The sequence below is a fragment of the Protomyctophum parallelum genome (assembly GCF_964188405.1).
Source record: "Protomyctophum parallelum genome assembly, chromosome: 5".
Lineage (NCBI taxonomy): Eukaryota > Metazoa > Chordata > Actinopteri > Myctophiformes > Myctophidae > Protomyctophum > Protomyctophum parallelum.
Window position 1 is genome coordinate 36440970 of NC_139702.1, and position 18165 is coordinate 36459134.

The 18165-nt window shown below is 44.4% G+C and overlaps 1 protein-coding gene across 6 annotated transcripts in view; it reads left to right on the forward strand.

Moving 5' to 3' along the window:
• The window catches only part of LOC310859363 (adhesion G protein-coupled receptor L3-like), a 231822-nt gene that overhangs the window by 66288 nt on the left and 147369 nt on the right, over nt 1-18165 (forward strand). For all 6 annotated transcript variants that reach the window (XM_083765860.1, XM_083765862.1, XM_083765863.1 and 3 more), the window contains exon 4: nt 4032-4245. In XM_083765860.1, the coding sequence (XP_083621986.1) occupies nt 4032-4245 (214 nt within the window). The remainder of the gene's footprint in view (nt 1-4031; nt 4246-18165) is intronic.

Below are 18165 nucleotides of genomic sequence, written 5' to 3' on the forward strand. Positions count from 1 at the left end.
TTGAGAAGTAGCCTGGCCCTGGCCCAGCCTGTGTGATTTCTGCTCTAGAGGGGAGAAGTAGCCTGGCCCAGCCTGTGTGATTTCTGCTCTAGAGGGGAGAAGTAGCCTGGCCCAGCCTGTGTGGTTTCTGCTCTAGAGGGGAGAAGTAGCCTGGCCCAGCCTGGGTGATTTCTGCTCTAGAGGGGAGAAGTAGCCTGGCCCAGCCTGGGTGATTTCTGCTCTAGAGGTGGCGGATTCAAATTTGCCGGCGACGCCGACAACCGCCAGTGGATGCTATTGGTTCACCGATCGGTGTGCCTGCCCCCCCTCCCCTCCCCCCTCCTCCCCGAGGCTAATTCAGAAGCAGTGTATTAGTGCATAGAGGTGAGTTTTCAGTGAGAGATGGAAGGATCACGCCAGAGGTATGGGTTGTTCCACAGCCTCTTAGAGCACTGACCTACAAAGGAACGGTCACACCGGAGCGCTAATGGAGACTGTGGAACAGCCGGGAGCCGCTGATTGGACCACCTCAGTGACCTATAGGGCCAGACTGAGGGCAAAGTACATCACTGGATGATGGAAGTCCTAACTTAGCTTTCAACTAGTGAACTAGTGCACTAGTACAACATCAGGGATGGAAGCTTAGATTGCCAATTTAACGGTGGTACTGTGGTGGAAGAAGTACTCCATTCTGCGTACTTCGGTAAAAGTATCGATACTGCAATATAGAAATGACCGAAAATGTATATACTGCTGAAGTGGTTATGTCTCATGAGGAACCAGAACTCTTTTTATACTGTGTGGGTATAAGTGTTAATTTGCGAGGAGAATTATTTTTATACTGTGTGTAGGTAGGTGTTCGCAAGGAGCAAGAAAGTTTAGAAACTTCAATTATAACCTATATACTTTGTTGCAGAGTCCTGCACGGGTCCAATTCTCTAAACCCGCACCCACCCCGCCCGTCAATCATCAGTTCCGCAACCTGCCCGTTACCCGTGATTTATATAAAAATCTAAACCAGATCCGCCCCGCCCGTCAAAAAATAGACCCGTTGCCCGCCCTGTTACCCGTTCGTATCACCAGCACCGCTCGCTATATTTGACTTTATTTCGACCTAAATGCTTACCTTACAAGGATAAGGTGATAAACACTTTCATAGTGACACATTACATTACCTGGGCTAGCTTACATCTTGTGTTGAATGTTGACATTATAATCCCTTTTTCATGAGCGTGACCAAAATGGGCTACTGGCTACAGCTTGTGATAAAAGATAAACACCACACATGAAATGCTACAATAAGGAAGCAAGGATTCGGCCATGATGTCACTGCTATGCAACAAGGAAGTAGCACAGCAGCAGAAACAGAACGCCATTATGAAGGAATCGGCAGTGACATCACTGGTGATTCCTTGGGCATGTGACGGACTTAAATTGTCTCCTCTGTTGAGAAGCACCCAGCTCAGCTTCTGTTTATAACATCCTGCAATGCGGGTGCACTCTGATTAAAAAAGGTCACCCACCCGCGTTTCGTTTCGTTGCGTTCCGCCCATCCCCGCGGTATATTTTCCCACCCGTTTTCACCCGGATGGGTATCCGGCCCGTTGCAGGACTCTGCATTGTTGTACTATGTCAATAGCGAACATTAGCCCATCTATATGGCAATTTTCACCTAAATGTTTGTGTATTTTTTGCTGAATGTTGCCTACATAGCCAGAATAGGAACGCTAAAGGGTCATAGGCGGAGCTTGAACTTGACTGCTTGGCCAACGACACCCGCACGCATGCTTTGCTTTTTTACCTTTATTTTATTATTTTAGCGTTTTTACAATGCCCTAACCCCTAAAAATGAGTTATTTAGGTAGTACAGCAGCTCACACACATACACACATGCACTACAGCCATACAGCGAGTCATCATATCATGATAAGAGTGATGATTACAAACTACAGTCAGAAGCCAGAAGTTACGTTTAATAAAAAAAAAAAAAAAAAATGCCAGGGGGTGCAGTGCACCCCCTGAACCCCCTCAAGCTCCGTCCATGTATAGGGTTCATGTGATTAACTAAAAATAGATATAAAGGTAGAAATAACTAGAGAATATACAAATTATATAAACTAAATGCTCTGTAGAAATAACCTCCGTATAGCTGTGGCATTTTATAGTAGCTGAAAGCGAGACAGAGATGATTGACTGAACTCCAATATAATATACACAGAGAATTGCAGAATACTAAACAGGATGAGATGAAGGCCTGGATGGCTGTCTCTAGGTCACGAAAGGACAAGCATGATTTGTTTTTGGAGGTTGTTCTAAGATGGAAAGGAGAATGATTTGTTTTTTGGAGATTGTTCTAAAATGAAAAAATATAAAAAAAAAACAAAAAACAAGCTTTAAAGAATATACTGTTAGATGCTGACAGTTGCCTTACAGGTTTTCTGAGAAGGAAATTGACTTGGGTGGGCGGGGGAGGCATTCCATGGCAGACTCTGAATAATGTCAGTCTCGGACTCATTTAACCGAAGGACATTAAAAAAATGTCATTATGTTTCTGTATCAGTGGTGCACAAAAGATTTGAGGCACATTTTCACGATAAAGAAAAAATTCAAGTTCAAGCGCGGCACTCGGTGCCACGCTATGATCTGCCAAGATCTGATATTTTTCAATAGCTAAAGCATAACAAAATGTTTAAAACACCAAGAAGGGTTCCCGCCCAAAATGAGTTAAAGAATATAATGTTAGATGATGACAGTTGCCTTACAGGTTATCTGAGAAGGACATGGACTTTAGGTTAGGGGAGGCATTTCGTGGCAGAATCACAATAATGTCAGTCTCGGACTCATTTAAAGAAGGAAGAAAATATGTCACTAAGGTTTTCAGAGAGCCACACACAGGTCACCATATTTCAGCTTTGGATATCGTTAACATTATGCCTAATTTATACGTCAGTGTCAATAGTCAATAGTCAATCAACAAGCAAGCTCACAAAGCGTCACAATGTGACATGTGAGCTTGCAGATTGGCTGTTAATAATTTACGTGACAGTTAATGGCGAAATGGTTGTGAGTGTTGATTTGATTTGATTTATTTATTAGATCCCCATTATAGCTTCCTGGGGTCTCAACCAACATCAGAACAAAAGAAAAAATCATATTTCATATCATTACATACACCCTTCAACGCAACAGTACAACACGATACAAACTCATAACCTGTCTAATATATTTCATAGCTCCACAGTACAATTTAATCAAAATATATTATAGAGGGATCACTGGGATGTATATCTCCTTTACATCTCTTGAGTGAACAAAAACAATTTCAACTTTTTTCTTAAAACTCATATAGGCTAGTTACTTTCAGCCTATGTTCAAAAGAGCAGCGCTCCCTCTCTGAAAGTTGAACTATTGTCCGCTTGAAACGGCCAGGGCACTGCGCCAAAAACACGCCAGACACAGGGATTGTTCACAATTTTTTAACTTAAGTTGTATGAAATACTTGCCATTAATATAGTGGTTGCAACTGTATTAATTGATTGCCCGAGTCCCTGTGGTTGGAGCTCTGGTTTTGGTGAAATATAAAGTAGTTCTGGTAATTTTGTGGGGGGCACTGGGACGCATTAAAAGTTAATTAATTCACAAAGCTAGCGTCATTTGTATTGACCTATTTCTAAAATATTAGCACAACTTCCGTTCAACTTTGACCCCTCTATCACACGGAAACTATTTTTTGGGCCTAGTGATATGGACACAAAAAATATAACGAATAATTTAACGAAAGTTGTGCTAATATTTTAGAAATAGGTCAACGATGCTTTTCTACTTTTACTCAAAGTAAATGTTGAATTCTGGTACTTTACTTGTAACAGAGTACTTCTATATTGCAGTATTGATACTTAAAACGTTTTCCACCACTGGAAACACATGGCAGACAGACGCACATGTCAGCTCGACATGCCTTCCGTAGACACACACAGAAAGCGCTCATGTGTAACGAATCCACACAGTTTGACGTCACGTGCATTTCCCCTGTGTATGTCTCGTCCGTACAGCTTTTAGCCGTGCCCCAATCCCCATGGCGGTGGTGCGCCGGGAGCTGTCCTGCGAGTCCTACCCCATCGAGCTGCGCTGTCCGGGCACCGACGTCATCATGATCGAGAGCGCCAACTACGGACGAACGGACGACAAGATCTGCGACTCGGACCCGGCCCAGATGGAGAACACGCGCTGCTACCTGCCCGACGCCTACAAGATCATGTCACTCAGGTCGGTGGCGCTTTCGCTTTGGCTTCTTTAGTTTTTGCGATTGTGTTGATTGTATGTATAGAACGAACATGTACTGTAGTGTCCACCCTTTTGCCTGGCATGGCCGGACTAATATCACTGCTGGAACTTCGGCCCGGGAGATTTACTTCCATGGGGCGGTTACAAACAGATTCCAACGTCACAGCAAAAAACGGTCTCACTTTGAATAGTAGGCACCACTATAGAATAGTCACCCAAGTGCCAGACCCAATCTGCACAGTTCAGGGTTCGACCACAGCCCCCCCCCCCCCCACCACCTCTGAGTCATACCAAAGACAAATGAGAACCTGTTTGGCACTGGGACATACTGTACTAGCGCCATGTCCAGGGGGTGTACAGTACATGTACGTCATGTCCTGGGGGTGTACTTGTACATCAAGCTGCCGCACATTACAGAAACAAGAGATAGGCTCCTGCCCTATGGGCCACGTGGCTCGGCAAAGCGTACCATCTGTCGTTGTCCTTGTATTTGTCTGTCTCTGTGTCTGTGAGAGAGACACCCAGTGGTGCAACTGCTACCTGTTTGCCACCCGTATCATGAGCTTCCATTGTGTTTGTGAATGAGTGAGGCTGTTGGTTTGGTTGATATATACTGCAGCTGTATTTGTTTGACTCCACAGCTTTCCCTCCTAAAAATGAAAATACATGTACGTTAATTTATTCCCCGCAACTACGGCGGTGACAACTAACACAATAATTTATAACATAATAGCGGAACAAGAATAGCAATGAGGCAAAGCAGTGCCCTGCGTGGTGATAATGTGTCATCTGTCTAATTTTACATTCATTAAAAATTCCTTGATATCCACTAATAGTACATTCATTTGTCAATTTTACACATCTCGTTCACAGCTATGGTATTGCATCTTGATTTTCCTTTTTTCATTATGCTCTCCCATTCCTCCTTCTATTTTAGTACTATCTTTAGATATTAGATATTTGCAACCATATGAAAACCTGCAAAAACTGTCCGTCCATCAGTCAGCTCACACCTCCATATAGGGTTGTCAGTCCATTACGCCCCGCGACACGTCACACCACCATATATGGCTGTCAGTCCATCATGCCTCGTGACACGCTCCATATATGGCCGTCGCCATATATGAAGATCACGACACTGACCTCATCAAACCCTGGATACATAGAGAAGACTGGATCATCACCTAGATCTGCAGCCGGCCAGCAACTCTACATCTGACCTCAAACCCTTAGATCTCCATATATGGAGCTGACCTGGTTTGACATTCCATATGTCAAACCAGAAAATTGTCATGATTTAGAAATCTTTTTTATTTTATTTCGACGTCAGGCCTGAATGGGTTAAGTAGGCTACACAGGGATCCATATGGCTGAATGCTCCATGGGCCCCCATAGCTATCCCTATAGCTATCTGAGACAGCCGTCTCCTTTTGGGCTTTTAAAAAAAGCAATACAATTTGTAAAAAATCAATTCTGAAACATGACAGGAAGCCAGTGGAGAGAGGCAACGGCTGGGGTGATGTGATCGCCTTTTTTCTTGCCAGTAAGGAGGCGAGAGGCGGCATTTTAATCAAGCTCCTGATGCCTGAGAGCAGATTTATCAATCGGTCATCAAGAGATGACCGCAGTGGTGGAAAATGAATACTCACATGTTTTACCTGAGTAAAGTTACCAATACTGCACTGTAGAAGCACTTTGTTGTATACGTAAAAGTACATAAGTATTGGCTTCAAAATGTACTTTAGGTGTGAAAAGTGGAAAGTAGACTACTCATTATGCAGAATGTCCTATTTCAATTTTTAACTGACAGGTGAATGTTTTTTGGGTTTTTTAAAATATTTTTTGGGCCTTTGTTGCTAGATACATACTTCCATACTGTACGTAAGTTGACAGGAAAGGGGGAGAGAGATGGAGGGAAAGACACAAAGCAAAGTTTGTTGGGATCGGGACTCGAACCCGACATCCACCTGCCTGGACCACTAGGCTGCACCAGGCCGACAGGTGAACATTAGTACTGATGTGCACAGATGGGAGATGGGACAGCTTGGGCCATGGTCAAAAAATAAGTTACAGTATAAGATACAGTATTATCGTTTATTGTCCATATTATGTCATACATTTCACTTTTTAAAATTGTTCTTTGCTTTTTTTAATATATTTTCTTAACATACAACAAAGCTTCAATGTGGGGGTCCTTGACTCCTTGACATGAAGATGTTTGACACTGTCTGTCTCATCATCATGCTCTCTGGATGTCATTGCTCTGGCCTGGTTTTAGTTCTCTGTCTTCTGTTGCCAGCTGCAGTGCTGTGTGTGTGTGTGTGTGTGTGTGTGTGTGTGTGTGTGTGTGTGTGTGTGTGTGTGGCAGTGTGGCAGTGTGGCAGTGTGTGTGTGTGGCCGTGTGTGACCATGTGTGGCCGCTCTACTGGCCCTGCCATCCATAATTTACGCACACACACACACACGCACACCCGCACGCACGTAAGCACGCACGCACAGTGCATGCACTGCCCAGGGGCTAGACCAAACGGTAAGCTCCAATTAGCGCAGCTCGAGGCTGAACTCAATCTGCAGGGATTCACTGTGGAAGTGGCTCAGAACGGAAACAAATGTTTTTATCACATATCACCTGTGTGTGCGCGTGCGTGCGTGCGTGTAGGATTAAGCTACACACACACATGCACGTGCGCACGCTCGCACGCACTCACACACACGCGTGTTTGTATGTGTGTGTGCGTGCGTGCGTGCGTTGGTTTGCGTTTGCATATGTGTGTGTGCACAGTGTATATTTGTATGGGTTGATGCACATGTGTACGTGCAGTACGCCTATCAATAATTGATGTCGAGGGCCGTGAGCGGAGGCGCGTCCGCGCACACACACACACACACACACACACACGCACACGCACTCCTTCAAGTGTCTCTCAGCATTCTCACTCTCTCATTCTCTTTGCGTCTCCGTATATCGTCTGGTGCTTTCAAGCACCGCGTCTCCTGAGCGGCCGGCTGATAACAATCAGAGCATGTTCTGCCTGCCCAGCGTTTCCACCGTATCACGTTCTGCCTTTGTTCTCCTTGGCTATACTGCACTCCAAGGCCAGGGTGGGAGTGCGTGCTTTTGTGCACAAATGCAGTGTGTACTCGCTCAAGTGTGTGTGTGTGTGTGTGTGTGTGTGTGTGTGTGTGTGTGTGCGTGTGTGTGTGTGTGTGTGTGTGTGTGTGTGTGTGTGTGTGTGTGTGTGTGTGTGTGTGTGTGTGTGTGTGTGTGTGTGTGTGTGTGTGTGTGTGTGTGTGTGTGTGTGTGTGTTTACCATGCTTGTGAGGTTCAAACGTCCCCACTACTAGTACAGTAGAATGATAGAATCTGAGTGTGAGTGAGAGGGCTATTTTCCTGGTGGTCTTCACAAGACAAATGGTTGTTTTAAGGTTTACGATTCAAAATGGATTCAAGGAGGTCGGGGTTAGGATTAGACATTCAGACCTTAGATTTTGGGATTTAGAGACGGAGTTAAGACTGATTTAAACTTGGACTGGAGTCACGCGCTGAAAAATAGCAGCTGCTATCTTTCAGCTTCCATAAAATCACTGTCATAAACTGTTGATGTCCTCACAAGTACAGAAATACAACCGTGTGTGTGTGTGTGTGTGTGTGCGTGCGTGCGTGTTGATATCAAAGCCTCATATCTCGAGAGGGGCCTCACAAGGCTTATCAAGCAACCCAGAGAGGAGCTGATATCTTCGCCGTCTCCCAGATTACCCCCCCGCCCCGTCCCCCGTTGCGATACAGGAGGTTGGAGGCAGGGGGGAAAACAAAATCATGGCCGTGAAACTTACGCTTAACCTGTTTGGGGCGATACTCTGGCCTCGGTTCAATCTCTCGCTGCGCGCTGTTATCTGTTTAGGGAAGGGGTTTCAAATTTAGGCTTTCCTCCTAAATGCCTCTGTTTAATCAAACATGATGTCTACTACCCTGAGTGCTTGCCTGAAAGGTAGGTTTTCTATTGCTAGTTTTCAACAATTAGCTTGAGGAATATTATTTTGTGAGGAGTATGATGGCGAAGTCTCAAGGCGTAGGAGTGGGCCTTTTTTCTTTTAAATAGATTTTTTAGGATCTCTTTCAGCCATTAGCAATCTTTTCAAGGCAGTTATATAATAGCTAACGTGTGGTTAAATCCTCCGTTCAAGGATGTGCAAAAAAAAAAAGAAAGTCCCTAAAGGAACTTTACAGTAGCTCTTTCTTTGCTCTGTATTTGCCCTCATTTAGTATTCCAAGTGTCTATGAATATGTTCCTTTGATCTGACAGAACTTCAACACGATCGGGTAATCCACATACACAGAACAGCGATTCTGAAAAAGAAAGAAAGAAAAAAATAACTTATACTATATACTATAGCATAATATATATATACTTGTACTATATATATATACTATATAATGCGCCACGTCTCTGCGTGCGTACGTGTGTGTGTACGGTTATAATGCACGTAACTCGAGAACCGTTTGACCCCCCGACTTCACATTCACATTCGACACACGCGTTCCACACCCCCACAGGGAGTGCAGTGCCAGGTATCGAGTCAGTCGGATCCACGGTTCTCCAGAACCACCACAAAAGGCTCTGGTCAGACTCTGCCAGTGGGCCTAATGAGGCCAACTCCTTTCACCTGGGCCAGGCTCTGCCAGTGGGCCTAATGAGGCCAACTCCTTTCACCTGTGCAATTTCCAGCCTCTGCCTCAGCCAATTGAGGCTCAACCAATCAGGCTCTGCCATTGGGCCGAATTGATTGCCAAGTACACTTTTCACAGTCAGTTTGAAGTCTTCAAACACAGGCACATACACAGATCTCCATGTGGGACACCGGCGGACAGTTAAAACGGGTGCTAAGACAACGCATATCATTAGGTTCCCAAGTTGCATCTTTCCCAAGGAGGCCGGTGGCCGACTGCGACGGGCACGTACAGGTCTACCTGTTGTTATATATAATTATGCTTTCAATAACTGTCATTAAATCTCCTTTTGTAGTGCTCTTCACTCAATTTCCATTTGAAAGCTGAATGTCAGTTTGCACTTTCTGCTTTATACTGTATGCACTGGGTTTGTATGTTTGATCCCACGCCATTTTATCCTGGCTTCACTCTGCCTTCACCATAAATACGGCCCTCGCTTCACTCTGCCTTCACCATAAATACAGCACTATATTGACAGGTGTCCCAGGCGGAAGGTACATCAGGACAAAGGAATAAGACGCTCGGGTTGTTACGACAAGACAGCCAGAACGGCCGCATGGATAGCATCATTCTGTGAATACGAAAGTGATTTGATGTTTGGGTGCTTCAAAACTGCAGGCTTCTATAGCCTCTAACTCATGCTTGAGTGCCTTGAGGACCTCAGCCTGGTACAGTACCTTTTCACATCCTTGCTCAGAGGAGAGGAAGGCCAATCACTCACTGAAATTCAGGCATATGAAGTGGTACACTGGTATGCATGAACACTCCTAAGTGTGCAACAAAAGCTCTATTCCCTCCAACGTCATGTGGATTAAACCAGTCTCACTTTACGTGGACTATACAAGGTTGACACTTTGCACCTTAATCCCATGTACTACTCACAGTTTTATTTTCTCCCTCCTTAACGGATGTTCATAGCATATCATCATGTACACTTTCCCCTTGTCTTCCCCTGGCCTTAATAGACATTTTAAGGCCAGTCCCACACCAATGCAACTCCTTGCAGCATGCAACTACAGTATCATTATCCCCAATGGTAGCTGCAAGGAGTTGCATTGGTGTGGACTGGCCTTAAAATTGTTTTGTTGCAAGGAGTTGTGACTATAGTTGCATGGTTTGGTCTGGCCTTTATAGAAATAACTAAAACAACGTACAACAACATAGACTCTCCCTCTCACTTCCTTTTAGCTTTCTCTTCTCTTCTCTTCTCTTCTCTTCTCTTCTCTTCTCTTCTCTTCTCTTCTCTTCTCTTCTCTTCTCTTCTCTTCTCTTCTCTTCTCTTCTCTTCTCTTCTCTTCTCTTCTCTTCTCTTCTCTTCTCTCTCTCTCTCTCTCTCTCTCTCTCTCTCTCTCTCTCTCTCTCTCTCTCTCTCTCCTCTCCCTCTCCCTCTCCCTCTCCCTCTCCCTCTCCCTCTCCCTATCTCTCTCAGTGCACAGCACAAAGAGGAGCCATTTCAACAAGACAGGCATTTTGCGTGCCAGGGTTTTTGTGACACTTTCAAAAGCTATGAAAGTGAGAATGATTAACATTTTGTTAATTATCCTCAACTCATTCAGTATCGCTGCATTCCCCCCCCCCCCCCCCCTTTTGTCGTCTTGTTAGATCTAGTCTCTCAGCGCTAATACACCTTTTCTCTATTTTAATTTTCCTCCTTTTCCTCCCATCTCATGCATGCCCCCCCCCCCCCCCCCCCCCCCCACACACACCTCTGTCTCACGCCTTCGTGTCTCTCGTTCCCCTTTCTCTTCTCTCGCCTCTCCCTGGCCACCTGTTTTTACCTTTAATTACCCTTCACTGTTTTTCCATTTATCTCCCTGGCTCAGGAGCGAGGTGCAGTCTGAGGCGGCGGAGGGCCAGGAGGACGCAGGGTGAATCATGGGGCCTGGATTTGGCTTTGGCCTCGGTTTGGAGCACCTGTGCCAGGGTGGGAGGGCTGGAGGGATGCCCCCATGGTCTAGACCAGGCTCCAGCTTTAAACGCCCCCCCCCCCCCCCCCTTCTCTTAACCCCCCTCCTCACCCTCTGCTCCATGGCACGCTGGCACAAGGTCCTTGTAAAGACAGCCATGCACCGGTCCTGTTTGTGCACACAACAATGAATACACATGCATGGCCAAGCATGCAGTCTCACACAACACACACACGCACACGCACACACACACACACACGCGCGCACACACACGCACGCACACACACACACACACACACACACACACACACAGTGTTAACAGCGAGAGAGAAAGCGTCAGAGGTGGGAGGAAGTCCCTATGTTGCAAGTCCAAGTCGAGTCTCAAGTCTTTGCTCTCAAGTCAAGTCAAGTCTCAAGTCTTTGGCATTCAAGTCCCAAGCAAGTCCAAGTCCTGAACTTTTAGTTTCGAGTCCCAACCAAGTCCTAAGCATTTTGTTTCAAGTCCCAACCAAGTCCTTACCTTTTGTTTCGAGTCCCATCAAGTCCTAAGCATTTTGTTTCAAGTCCCAACCAAGTCCTTACCTTTTGTTTCGAGTCCCAAACAAGTCCCACCAAGACATAATACTAATTAATGATATGTAAAGATTTACATAAATCATGAGCATCTATTGAGCCATTTAGATCATGTCAAAGGTCATGTCTCACCGAGACACAGGATCTGACACAAATTAAATGTTTCCCCTGAGCAAGCAGGCTATTATTATTACAATGGTAAAATGTCATTACTTGCACTGAAAAGGTGTTCAAATCCAGGGTAGAAGAGGAATGTTACATAATGCCTCGATCCACTTTTTCCACTCCCGATCCGATACCGATCTAAAATCATCAAAACCGATCCGATAACTGATACCGATCCGATATCGATCCAATCCGATCCAGCACATATTTAAGTCGCTCTATGCTTTCCCAAATCTGTCAGACATTTTTTTATCTTTACCTTTTATTACAGATTTTATAGTCTGGAATGTTGAATCAGGATTGATCAAGTGATAATATTATTACTCAAAACAGAGAACAACACCTCCCCAGAATAATAGTCAACAAACAAGTTCCACATGAGTATAGGTTGAGAATAACTGACCCATTTATTTTTAACAACTTGAGCCTATACTTAATGTGGAAGTGTTCTAGTGACAAATTTATTTTATTGTATTCTATGCCTTTTTTTATCCATACTATTTATTAGTATTATGCACATTATGCACACAATTTTAAGGACCCAGCAATTTGTATCTCTGTGACCCCAAATTATTATTTTGTATTTGTTTATATTGTAAAATCAATGTCAATTTAGAGTGTACAAATGGAACCTATCATTTGGCTGGGAGTGGGGACCCCTGATCCTCAAACCGTGCATACTGTCCTACAGCTACAAAGCACACTGTCTGTCCGTGACAATGGAAATAGTGTCTGTTTATTTAAGCATTGGTTAGCACTTAAGCAGTTATTAGCATCATAGCATGGTCTGTCACATAAGTATTGACAAACAGCGGTCATATTTGTCAACCAACTGTTGGGGACTGTGGGGATATATCATTTTAAGAACATGAGCATGTCGTCATGCTCAGCTGTCAGCTTGTTGCGCTGTTCCGTCTCTCGTCTAAGATGTTGACGCTAATCATGGCTTGCATGGAGCTAAGGCTGAAACTTTGCTGCTGTTGTTGCCACGGTGGCGAATCCATTTTTGCACTCGGCTGTTGGGTCTTTTTTGTTTTAGAATATATAATACTCCCATGCGGGAGCGGCTGTCAATGTGGCTTTCTCCACACTGAGTAGCAGCGCGCAGTAATAGCTAGTGGCTAGCCTAGCAGCCTGCACTGTGCAAGACTGCCACTGTGAAGTGTGACTGGGGCTGCCAATGCCTCTGTAGCGCACACTGCTGGAGGAATAAAGTCCTGGAGTGGAGTACTAGAATGGACTGGAGTGGAGTGCTTGCAGTGCTTGGAATGGATCGGTCATTTTCGCTGTAGTCCGATCCGAACCCGATCACGTTTTTTGGCTGATATCGACCCGATATCCGATCCGCGGCATCCCTTTATATACAAATACCAAACTATTTTACATGTCATAAAAAAGATAATCAGATGCTGTAAGGTATTAAGTGACTTGAAAATGTTCAAGTCAAGAGGGCTCAAGTCAAGTCAAGTCTCAAGTCCTTGGCGTTCAAGTCAAGTCAAGTCTCAAGTCTTTGGCATTCAAGTCCCAAGCAAGTCAAAGTCTATTTTTGATTTGATCAAGCAAGTCTAAAGTCATCAAAATCGGGACTCGAGTCCAAGTCTAGTCTCGAGTCTCGAGTCCAAGTCCCCACCTCTGGAAAGCGTCTCATCGTCTCACTAGCTTTGTTGACTTCTCTTGGCAGCCTGTTTCTTTAGAACAGTGCTCAAAGTGTGGTGTTGACGGTGTTCCAAATGGACCCTTTATTACAGACCCTAACCCTAACCCTTTATTACAGAGCTGAGTTATGGGGTCCATGAAATTCTAGAGTTTGAGGACCAAAACTCAGGCCTTAAAGTGTTGGTACGCATACATACAGTATGAAGTTATCTGCTTTTCTTTTTGCGCACGCAGGGGGGTGCATGGGCGTGTACTGGCTGTCCATTTTTATTTTTTATTTTTTACCACATTTCTATCCCACGATTTTCGTAACCCATTTTTTACCCAGTTCCAATGCCTATGCTGTAATCCTGGGCCCCACTCTCCCTCTGCCAACTTGGGGAGAGCCCCAAACTGAGCTCATGCTTCCTTCAATGCATGAGGAGTGAGCAGGCCGCTTCTTATCACCCGACGGGGAGGGGGAGAGTTTCCCCGGTACGACGTAACAACGTGGAAGGAACACGTTATTCCAACCAGGTCCTTTCCCCTCCATCAGGCTGACCAGGGGGAGGCAGTTTTTTGGTTAGTTTTTTAAACATTTCTTTATTACTTTTTCTTATACGACATAGTATTCTCAAAACAATTATTCACATATATTTTTCCCATACACACAAATGGCAGCACAAACACTAAAACTAAATCTTTGAAGAAACAACAGGATATGTCAAAAAAAAGGAAAAAAGATACATACAATTAAACAAATGCACAATGTCACCGTCACAGTTCCTTAACCCCGACTCAACAGCTGACAATGCAAGTTAACCACTATACATCCAAAGCCTCTTCAATGTCGCATCACTATTCACTGTCCTAATAATTTCCTTAAAAGAGAATATAGGCTATGTGTTCTATTTTACTCAAACTACATCAGGGGAGAATATCTGCTCCATTTTACTGCTTGGGGAATTTACATGCAATTTTACCAATTAACAGTTTGACTGTTTTTTACGATTAACCCGCATTTTAATCAACCCCCCTTCACTGCCGAGATTGTTGTATTACCTTTAGAGCATACGCTGAATTATTTGGGCTTTTAATCCGCGAAAATCCATCAAAAAAAGCTCCCGTGGTTTGTTATGATCTGTGTGTAGCATCCACCATCTTGGTGCACCCGGAAGACGCACACAAGATTGGTTTCAATGAGGCGTTGCATCCAATGCATTTCCATTGGCCTCAATTTCCCAGAAGCCCTAGCAGCCCACAGCATGTGACGATTTCCGGTTTTGTCATCACAGCGAAGGCATCCAGTCTCATACTCCGCGACGAAGACGGATTTTCTTTTGATTCATTACATTACGGCGGATTAAACACATAAAACAAAAGGCGGGTATGTCCGATACGGCAGCGACATTAACCTGGAGTAATCCATTCAAGGCACGGAAACTGTTAATAAGAATGTTAGACCATGAGCTGATCAGAATGAGGCAATACACTATTTTAACAATAGTGATTATAGCTACCATTTTCATATCATTTTTAACCCCACACTATAATTTATATAGTGAAGTTAACAGTTTCCGTGCTTTGAATGGATTCCTCCAGGTTAATGTCGCTGCCATATCGGACATACGCGACTTTTGTTTTATGTGTTTAATCCGCCGTAATGTAATAAATAAAAATAAAATCCTTCTTCGCCGCGGAGAAAGAGACTAGATGCATTTGTTTTGACGGAGAAACCGGAAATCGTCACATGCTGTGGGCTGCTAGGGCTTCTGGGAAATTGAGGCCAATGCAAACGAATGGGGTTCAACACCTCATGGAGGAGGGTCCTGTGCTGCGTCTTCCGGGTGTACCAAGATGGCGGGTGGTGCTGCCGTTCATAACAAACGGGGGGAGCTTTTTTCGCTCGATTTTCGCGGATTAAAAGCCCACATAATTCAGCGTATGCTCTAAAGGTAATACAACAATCTCGGCAGTGAAGGGGGGTTGATTAAAAGTCTGGTAAATCGTTTTCCGCAGTCAAACTGTTAATAGACGAGGCTATCGTGGTTATTATTTTACCTAAATTACTTTTTAGCTCCACGTTCTGACACAGACAACGTCCACAATGCATTTAACTATTAAAAAAACAATGCCCACTACATGCTTAAGGAAATCTGTAGATTTATGCTCCTCCGACAGCTATCTGCCTAAACATGTCGCACCATGGTGTCTCAAAAACATTCCAGGGTGAGCACTGAGCAGCACCTTGACTTATTTCTAGATAACAGACAACATGGCTCCAAAGAAATACAAATACCTATAGTATTATTCTTTTTTCTCATCATACATACACATTTGATCACTCTTCAGACATACAGTATGCTTTAGCACAACTTTATATCGGTGGGAACCTCCAAAATGTTAATGCAATCTGTCGGTGAGCACGTATAACACAGTTGAACAACAATAATGAGACAGACACAATTCAGAGTTTCAGAGTATTGGAATAGAATGTATTCGAATACGGAGTAGCCGTGAAGCGTTACAATGGAACACCACGTACTGACTCAACACATCTCAGTCAGACTTCAGCTTAAGTACATTATTACCCCCCCCAGGGGTAGGTGGGTCCTAACACATGCCAATGAGAGACCCCTCCACACAAGTCACAGGTCACAGAAAACAGCTTCTCACGGTTTGGTTTATGATGTCCCTAAATATACAACTCAGGTCATTCCACATTTCCTTGACATCGCCACGCTTAATGAAGTCCAAGAACCTCTTCCATTATCTCATAGAATACAGCAGGTTCTTTCTTTCTAATTACATATTATGTTAGTTTAGGGGGAGGCAGTTTAGAGACCAAGATTACTGCCTGTTTTCTTGTGACTGTCTTAAGACTGTCTTATTGGACCGTGCACGTGGGACTCCGTGCACGTGGGACTCCGTGCACGTGGGACTCCGTGCACGTGGGACTCCGTGCACGTGGGCCTCTGAAGTCCCTCCCCGGTGACTGTGATTTAGAGGAAAGTGCTGGATCAGAGCTGCCATCGAGCGCTTTACACTCCACTGCTAAAAGCTTACGCAACAGCAGTGCTGGAAGAAGTACTCCAATGTTTTACTCAAGTAAGATTGTTGAACGATACTCTGTTACAAGTATAAAAGTCCTGAATTCAAAATCTACCTGAGTAAAAGTACAAACGTTTTGGTATCAACATAGCTTAAGGTGCCAAAAGTGGAATTGTGCAGAATGTCTCCTCTTAAGTTTTCAAATGACCAAAATGTATTCTAGGACTGAAGTGGTTAAAGTGTATGTTTTGTATATAATAATAATCCAAATCTACAAAGTAACTAAAGTTTTCAAATAATTAGTAAAAGTACAATATTTGCCTCTGAGATGTAGTGGAGTAACAGTATTGGAAATTGGAAATTCTCAAGTAAAGTGCCTCAAAATTGTACTTAACTACAGTACTTTAGTAAATGTACATAGTTACTTTCCAACCACTGCGCAACAGTACGTAGTGCAGTGTACAGTGTGGTACACTGGCACTGTTCCCATTATGCTTCCTCCTATGAGGCGAGCCATTTGGAAGAGGGTCTGTGTGTGTGCGTGTGCGTGCGCGTGCGTGCGCATGTGTGCACGTCTGTCTGTGTGCGATTCCAGAGCTAATCTTGTTAACCGCTGCGCCGATCAGTGCCAGATTCTTGTGCATGCTGTCAGTCGGCCAACGAAGTCCACATATGTTTATACAGTATGGTACATGTGTTTTATATTTTTTATACATAATTATGTCACATATCGTTGCTGTCAGGTAAAAATCTTGTAGGTCCAAAACCATTATTGTATTATGTTTAAAAAATAACCAAAATATTGAAGGTAGCCAATCTGCAAGTTCACGTGATGCGATTGACTATCTTGTCAGTAATCAACAAACTATAAAAACGTGTCAAACATTGATCAAAATTTCAACTAATATAAGAAAGAGGCGTATTTCTACATTGCAGTATTGATACTTTAACTTTTACAGGCCCACTATCTGCCTTCTCCACTCCATGCATTGTAACACACTACACAATGTAACACACTACACACTGTGAACTCTGATCCACTCCATGCACTGTGACTATTATGTGTACACTGTAAAGCCCAAACCACACCAAAGGGTTTCCATGCAACTCCTTGGGTCTAAAACGTTTGCGAGGAATTGGATGACGACCCATTGGTGTGGTTTGGGGGCCATTGAATTGAACCAGTCAAATCGCTCGGTCAACAGGACATATCACACCGCTGGGACGAACGCTAAAATCGTCTCGTCCCGTCTCGCCCCTTTGGTGTGGTTTGGGCTTATAGCAGCCTGTGAACTCTGAACTCTGACTACATCACAACGGAACTCTGAGTGAGCATCTGTCAGTAGGATTCAATTAACATTTCACAGCCACCCACAAAGATAGCAGACCATTAGTGCTCGCCACTGTTGTGACTGCCACGTGTGTGTGTGTGTGTGTGTGTGTGTGTGTGTGTGTGTGTGTGTGTGTGTGTGTGTGTGTGTGTGTGTGTGTGTGTGTGTGTGCGTGCGTGCGTGTGTGCGTGCGGTCTTACAGAGCTGAACTCACCAGGACATTGGTGATTACGTGTCTTCCTCCTACTCTTTACATTATCCGTCTCCAATTCCCAGTTCCATCCTCCTCCCTCTACCCGTTGACTGAGGTCGTATCTAGAAATGGCGTGCGTGCGTGCGCAAGCAAGCGTGCGTGCGTGCGTGCCTGTGTGCGTGAGCATGCGTGTCTGTGTGCTTTTTTGCTCGCGTGTGCTGCCATCCTCAAGCAGTCTCCACGGTTACAGGAGATGCCCCACGGCACCCTGGGAGTCCAACTGTCACCCTTGCTCAGCGAGGTAATTAGGCACACACA